The following is an 8,088-nucleotide window of genomic DNA, read 5'->3' as shown; positions in this document are numbered from 1 at the left end:
ATCTATCTATCTATCTATCTATCTATCTATCTATCTATCTATCTATCTATCTAAGATATCTATCTATCTATCTATCTATCTATCTAAGATATATATATATATATATATATATATATATATATATATATATATATATACTCATGCATCTAAAAATGATAAAAATTATTGTTGCCCCATTTTAACATTTTGAGCAGCGACTAAACAGCTTTCTACAATGGTTGTACAGCTTATTGCATATCCTGGATTGCAAGACTCAAATCACCTACCCTCTTCCTCTGCTGTTTATTTCTGTTCTGTTGTCACTGTTGTGAGCGTGTAAACCCGTCATCATGGATATGAAGCTACGCTGAATTCTGTACTTGGTTTTCACTTATTTAATGACCAATAAACTTAAGCAACTTTTCCTGGGACCCTTGGCCATTGTAGATTCCTTTTTGAAGAAATGTATACTTAAGGCCTTTCTCACATTTTACTGGGTTGTTTTATGCTGTGTTGGGTGGTAGACATTATTAGACTACCAGATGTTAGTCCTTTACTGTACACAACATTTGCAGCAATACAACTTGCAATTTTCACTTAGCTGGTGTGGGAGAGGGGGATCTCACTCTACTGGTACAGTGTGTGCTACACAAAAGTTTTCTCTTTGAGCTAGTTTAGTTTATTAGCTTTTCATTGACTATTTTTTAAGATTTATTTTTATGTTTTTACTATGCTCTTTATGGGGGGGGGGACGTGTGCATATGCAAATGCAGATGTCCAAAAAGTCCAGAAGAGGGTGTCAGAGTCTCTGGAGCTGGATTATAGGCTATCATGAGCTATCATATATGGATGCTGGGAACCAAACTCCTAACCTGTGCAAGAGCGGTATGCATACTACCCCCACAAGCCATCTCCTCAGCCTCCCACATTGACTATATTTCTTTTTTCTCTTTAAAAAAATTATTTAATCACTTTACAGCCTGATCTCAGCCCCCCTCCCTCCTCTCTTCCCAGTCCCACCATCATGCACCCCTCCCCCCACGCCCCCTCTTCTTCTCAGAGAAGGGGAGGCCCCCAAGGGGTACCCACCCACCCTAGTACCTCCAGTGGTATCCTTTCGCACTGAGGCCTGACAAGGCAGCCCAGCTAGGGGAAAGGAAACAGAGTCAAGGACAGCCCCTACTCCCATTGTTTAGGGACCCATATATTGAGCAAGCTGCACATCTGCTACATATATGTAGGGGTCTAGGTCCAGCTCATGCATGCTCTTTGGTTGGTGCTTCAGTCTCTTTGAGCCTCCATAGGCCCAGGTTAGTTTACTCTGTAGGTCTTCTTGTGTGTCCTTGATACCTCTATCTCCCTCTATCCTTTCTCCCACTTGTCCACAAGACTCTGAGCTCAGCCTATTGTTTGGCTGTAGGTTTCTGCATCTGTTCACATCAGCTGATGGATGAAGCCTCTCAGAAGACAGTTATGCTAGGCTCCTGACTGCAAACATAGCAGAATATCATTAATAGTGACAGGGGTTGGCTTTCTCCCATTGGGTGAGTCTCAAGTTGAGCCAGTCATTGATTTACCATTCCCTCATTTTTGCTCCATCTTAATTCCTAAGCTTCTTTTAGGTGAAACAAATTTTGTGTCTAAGGTTTTATGGGTGGGTTGGTGTCCCCCTCCCTCCACTGGAAGTCCCACCTGGCTACAGGAGGTGGGTACTTTAGGCTCCTTAACCCCCACTGCAAGGAGTCTCAGTCAGAGTCAACCCCAAAGGCTTCTGGGAGCCTCCCCTGTCCCAAAGATGCCCCCCCCATTGCTGTTCTCTCTCCTGGTCTCCCCTCCCCTGCTCTTGAAATACCTGATTCCCACCCACATCAACCTCCCTACTTCCTCTCCCAACCACTTCCCTTCCTCTATCTACTTCAGATATCTGTTTTATTTTTTGTTCTGAGATTCAAGCATTTTCTCTTGGACACTCCTTGGCTTCTTTGGGTCTGTGGATTGCATGGTTATCCTGTACTTAGTGCTAATATCCAGTTATAAGAGAATATATATCATATGTACATTTCTGGGTCTGGGTTACCTCACTCAGGATGATCTTTTCTAGTTCCATCTGTTTGCATGACAATTGCACAATGTCTTTGTTTTTAATAGCTGAGTAGTATTCCATTGTATAAATGTACTGCATTATGTTTATTGATAATTCCATTGAGGGACATCTAGGTTGTTTCCAGTTTCTGGCTGTTAAGAATAAAGCCGCTACAAACACAGTCGAGCAAGTCTCCTTGTGGGATGGTGGAGCTGCTTCTGGTGCTATGTTCAAGACATCATTGTGCAGTCTAGTGTCTAAAACTTTCCCATTGCTTTGTTACGAAGACTTTTTGCATTCCTAGTTCTTTAGCCCCTGTCCAATCTATCTGAGTAAAGTCAGCCTGTGTGCTTCTCCCAGTCTAGTCCCTTAAGCTCTTTCCTGTTTCTTTGTGTGCTTTGTAACTTCGTTCAGCTGGGCATTCTGGGCACTTTCAGGTGGAAACCCTTTTAAGTCTTTTTCATACTTTGTGGGAATTGCTGACCTGGCTTGCTGCTGGCTGGTACAAACTACTTTCAACTTTTCTTGTGACCTTCATGTAGTATGCTGTCTTCTTTGTAAATGATCACAGCTGTTTCTGCTCCATCAACCCTGAACTCAGTGGAGGATGGCAAACTCCCCCAGCACATGCCCTTATAGACTCCTGCAGAGAAAGAGACCCACCCGATAGATCTATTTTGGGTCACGTTCCCTGTGATCTTGTACTTTTAAAGTCAGTCAGATTTGCAAATATTTTTCTTTGTAATTTATGGATTTCATATGGACAAAAATGGCCTACTCATGTTGAGATTATTCAAAATGTTCGAAAGGCCTCCAAACCAATAGCAAACACTACATGCATTTATCTTGAACAGTTATATCTGTGTAATTACTGGGTATCCTTTGCACTTAAGGTTATTACTCACTAGGGTCTCTCTGGAGTGTGCTGGGATGAAGGGATAGATCTGTTCCTATCTCCCACAATGACCAATTATTGTGTGTCTCCTTGTCCCTAAGCAAGTCTACAGCAAAGACCAAGTGGATACAAATTTGTTCACAGTCGCTTGTCAGAGCCAAACTACAATCATCCCTTTGTACACACAGGCAGGAGACTTAGAAGACAGTGCCTGGTCGCATGGATGAGCTGGAAGCCTCTGGAATCTGGCCCTCTCATCCTACGAACAGCTGCACAACCCAGAGCAGAATTGAGAGCAGAATTATGGACAGACATGGCTAACTGAGGCACTCCTAGGGTCTTAAATGCGGGGCATAAAGAGTGTCAGGCTTAATGTATTTATCACTTCAGATTGGTAAGAATTTCATATATGTGTATGATGTGTTTGATCAAATCCATCCATACATTTCTTTCCCTCCAATCCCACCCCGACAATTACCTTTCCTCCCTGATTCCATGGTTCTCTTTTCAAATCCAAATAATTCATAGAGTCCATTAGTACTGCCAGTGTGTTCATGGGTGCACAGCCACCTACTAGAACATAGATAACCTCTCAGGGACACATTCTTGAGGAAAACTGACTCCTCCTCTCCCAAGCAGCTGTCAGTTGCCAATAGCTCCTCAGCTAGGGCTGACTTCCCTGACTCCATGATGGCATTCTGTTTGGCTTGATCTTGCACAGATCTTGTGCATAGTGTCACAGCCTCTATTAGGTCATATGAGCAACTGGCTCATTTTGTTCAAAAAACAGGTTCACTGTAGTCATCCACCACCTCTGGCCTTTGCATTCTTTCCATATACAGCCTCCTTGTGCAATGATTACAGAGCTTTGGGTATTTAATACTGTGTCCCATTTAGGACTCAATATTTTCTTCACTTTGGCCAGTTTGTGGGTCTCTATGTTAATTACCATCTACTGTAAAGGGAAGCTTCTCTATGAGGGTGAAAAGATGAATTATTCTTTGGGAATAACAATAAATTCTGAGAAGTCATTTTAATACTATGCCCATTTGGCAGAATATTACTAATAGGTTCTCCTATGTCCTAAGACCTAACTAATCTAAGTTTCTTGGCCCCATTAATGGTGCCAGGAACGAATTCTGTCTTATGGAATGAACCTTAAATCCAATTTGAAAGTGGTTGATTACTTCTATGATATATATGGCATTCTTGCACCAATGAGCATATTTTTCTGAGATGATCATTATTGTATGGAGGGGTTCACAACAGGATAAGAGTGTTAATTACTTTTCTCCCCTCCAAACATGCATAGCAACTTCAGCACTATGAAAGCTAAACTAGCAGAGAGGAGACTTCCAGATCATTACCCAAGGCTAAGAGAACAGTAGTACTTTAAAAGAAAAGAAAGGGAGGTGAATTAGGAAGATCAGGAGTTCTAAGACAGCCTTGGCTACATAAAATTCTCTCTCAGAGAAAAAGAGGCGGGATGGAGAGGGAGAGAGATACGTGGCCCGGAAATTACTGTACTGTGAGTAATAAAGCAGGGGCATTAGGCCTTCCAAGATGGCAATACACAACTGGGGGGGGGGAGGTGTAACACAGGTAGCCAAGTGCAGTCATAGAGGCACACTCTACCAATTCAATTTCACTCTTTTCTCCACCATCACTACTAGGACTGGCTTATAGAGATGGTGGATTTGGGAATATACAGAGTGGGACACAGGCTAGGCTACCTCTTATTATGCTAGAATCACAATCCACCCAATGCATCAGAAATGACAAGGTTCTAGGACCATCCCTCACTTATCCTTGCTCTCTTGGAGCCACACAGGAAACCCCAAGGCACCAACATACTTTTACTCTCCTGTCATTTCAGGCAGTATTTCCAGGCTGCACCATGAAGGCTGAAAATAGTAATACATCTCCCAAAACAGCTGGGCTTTGGAAGCAGAGGCATAGTCTGTGGGTAAAGATTATATGATATGCTGAACAGGCCTGTGACTGTTGCAGTGGATGGAGGGAAACTCTGGGTACCAGAAGGATGAGATGGGAGATGGAAAAGCTACCATTTGAGCATCCAGCAGGCAAAGGCAGCACTCATACCACCTTGGGAAGGGCTGATCCTTAGGGCAGAGGAGTTTTTATCTTATTTACTCATCAATCCCATCTTGAAGGGCTTAATGGCCTTGAAGGGCTGGTAATGTCTGGAGACACAGGGGCTGGAGATGGTCTCTGTCAGGTATCCTTTATAATGACATGCAAAGGAATGTGCATCAAAGAAAGCAAATTCACATGAGTAATGTCAGTGTCTAGGAGAAATCCAATTTCCTAGTTTTCAGATGGGCGGGCTTGAGCACTAAAGCTGCCTGCTGGCTTCCAGAGTGCTGAGCCTGACCCTTCAGCTGTGTTAATATGATGTTTCTTTCAGCTGAAAGCAGTGATGGATCCAGTTCAGAAGACGGCAGTGAGGACCAAAGTGTGAAAACCAAGAGGAATAGGTAGGTGGCACTGTTCTATCCCACTGTTTCTTCCCTTGACGCTCTGGTGGCATGGAAAGAAAGCACTTTGACTACATTGAATTTGAGTAAAAAAAAAAAAAAAAAAAAAAAAAGAACAACAAAAACCAAAACCAAACCAAACAAACAAATAAACACAGTTTAATTGTGAAGCAGATGGCTGGATTATCTCTTGGCACCTGCTCTGAGCACTGCACTAAAGTTCAGGGTCACATGTTCAGCTTCCAGAACCACGTGGAAATGGCCATGGTGACTCACCGCTCAGGGCAAAGCTGTGCTATGTAAGATACTAAATCAAGGCAGGCACTTCTGCCTGGGATATTGTATCTCTGGGTCTTGCTTATACTCTATCTAGCCCTTGTCTCAGAAGTTCATCTGCAACTGAAACTGTGGACCTGTCTGTGGAAATGCGTGCAGCACTTAGTGACATACAGAAATCTGTCACCACATGGCTGCAAGTGCGGGATGAGAAACCTGTTCTGTGTCTTCTAGTGTCTCTCACAAGACCACTGGTGTGTCCTCTGTTTGCTGAACATTACAAACAGGGGCTACTCTGGGGCAATATAGGTTTCTAAGTCCTTAGAACAGGATAGGTGGAAGGAAGAACACAGCTGCAGGCACCTTTGTGGGCTGAGAAGACTGGGGTAAGCCGAATGCCAAACAGTAACTTTCAGCCTATGCCATGAATGTAGTTGCCTTTGGCACAGATACATACATATCCCACTGGAACCCGGGAGTTTCCTGGGATCATATCATACATCTTCACCAGTGCACCTGGCCTCTGTATCCACTCCTCTCTAGAGTTCTCCCGGTCCCAGAAATCCAAAGGTGATGGTCAAGCATGTCGGCAACATTCTTTTCTTCTAAAAATGTCCCTTAGAAGAAGAAGCAGACAGTTGGTATAACAAAGAATAAAAACTTGTTTCAGAACCATTATCCCTTTTACCTTCTTGGTGCTTCATCCTGTGCTGTGATATTTCAGTAAAGAAGAGGATGGTGGGAAAACTAGATGCTGTGCCAGTGTGTGCACAGATGGAACTTACAGTGGATTCTTCTTTCCAAGGAATGCCCTACTTAGATTGGAAAGAGACCCAAGGGAGTTCAGAACCAAGAAGAAGCCCACAGAGCCTTACAGAATTATGCAGTGTAAATTTATGCAGGTCAAAGGCTGAACACTGCTCTTCTCATCCTGGGCTACTGCTGCTTTGCCTCACTCTGGAGGTGGTACTGGGTGTGTGAAGGGTGGGTTTGCCATGAAGCAGGGACAGAGTGCTGTGTGACCCTGGGGTCAAACCTCTCATCCAAATCTTGGGGGCCTTTGCTCCTGGACTGCCTCAACTCTTGCCCTTAAAAGGTCACTTTGTGTGAGGTTCAAAGAATACCTGTGTGGGTAGGATCTTTGATGGCTCAGGGGTTTGAGGAATGGGCAGAAGGGCAGCTTTTTGGCTTTCCTGTCCACACTGTGACTGTCAGCCAAGCTGTCCCAGCTGCTCTGTGTACATGTACACTGAGTTTAAAACTCCAGACAAGCTCCCTGTGATGCAGGGGGAAATGGACTGGCCTCGGGTTCTGAACAGTTGGCATTTAAATAACAGCAAAACATTAATTTTGGTTTTAATCATCTGAATGACTTCCAGAATTAAAAACTGACTTTGAAACAAGCACAGATGTTTCCCGAGGAGCTGCTCCAGTTTCTGCGGTTGTGCACATGCACATCACTGCAACTGTGGGAGGGGCTGGTGCCTGTCACGTGCCTGTCAGGTACTCGCCCAGGGCAGCCTTGGTGAGACTGAGACGGTGTAAGCCTAACAAGCTCTGGCAGGAAAACGTTCTGTAGCCATGAAGCATCCAGACTGAGGACCTAGCATATTCTAGGAAGCTCTGGAAGTAATCATCTGAGCCAGTGTGTAGAGAGAGAGGCTGGGCCTGTCCTGTGCGTGGCAAGGATAACCATCTCAGTGTGTGCAGAAGATGGGCCTGCCCTGTGTGTGTTGAAGGAGGATCTGGTCAGTGTGGGGAAGACAGGTCTGCCTGTGCCCCGCAGAAGGCAAGCCTGTGTGTTTGCAGCCCCACCATGGGGCAGTCTCTTATCACACATTTTTCTGCAGTGCCCCAAAACTCTTCATGCCTCAGTACCAATGGCCCCCATTGCATTTGTCCAGTGGCACCTCAGAGGTGTGGGCACTGAATGCATTTGATATTATAGAACGTGGTGGCAGGATGCCTCCACAGATCCTTCTGGAGTCACTTCATCTTGACCTGCTCCATTAGTATAAATAATAACATTTTTTTCCACTTCAAGAAGCACTGAAAACTCTCTTGCAGAGGGGTAACCGCTGGCCCAATATGTCACAAACTATAGAAATAGGGGCTAACTGATGATGATGGTGGTTCTAGATTCTTCTCCACTCCTGCATTTTTGATGAGGTCTGGCACAGCTGATACGTACTTCAGGCATTCAAACACAGATGGAATTAAATTGATTGTGCCGCTAATGTAGGCGCAAATGATACTTCTCCTAAAATTCCCTTGGAAGGGAAATATGTCACAGTGACAAGCGTTCAAAACACAAAAGTCTTTTAAACTACCTGGTGAGTGCCATTTCCGAAAGCTTG

At 44.2% G+C, this 8,088-nt stretch overlaps 1 protein-coding gene across 1 annotated transcript in view; it reads left to right on the top strand.

Moving 5' to 3' along the window:
• The window catches only part of Tcerg1l (transcription elongation regulator 1 like), a 182,121-nt gene that overhangs the window by 140,400 nt on the left and 33,633 nt on the right, over positions 1–8,088 (top strand). The window contains exon 8 of the mRNA XM_055608896.1: positions 5,386–5,455. Within this exon, the coding sequence (XP_055464871.1) occupies positions 5,386–5,455 (70 nt within the window). The remainder of the gene's footprint in view (positions 1–5,385; positions 5,456–8,088) is intronic.

The sequence above is a fragment of the Psammomys obesus genome, unplaced genomic scaffold (genome assembly GCF_907164565.1).
Source record: "Psammomys obesus unplaced genomic scaffold, mPsaObe1.curated_primary_1811, whole genome shotgun sequence".
NCBI classification, from domain to species: domain Eukaryota; kingdom Metazoa; phylum Chordata; class Mammalia; order Rodentia; family Muridae; genus Psammomys; species Psammomys obesus.
The sequence above is the reverse complement of the archived record's forward strand: the minus strand, read 5'-3'. Positions and strand labels throughout refer to the sequence as shown.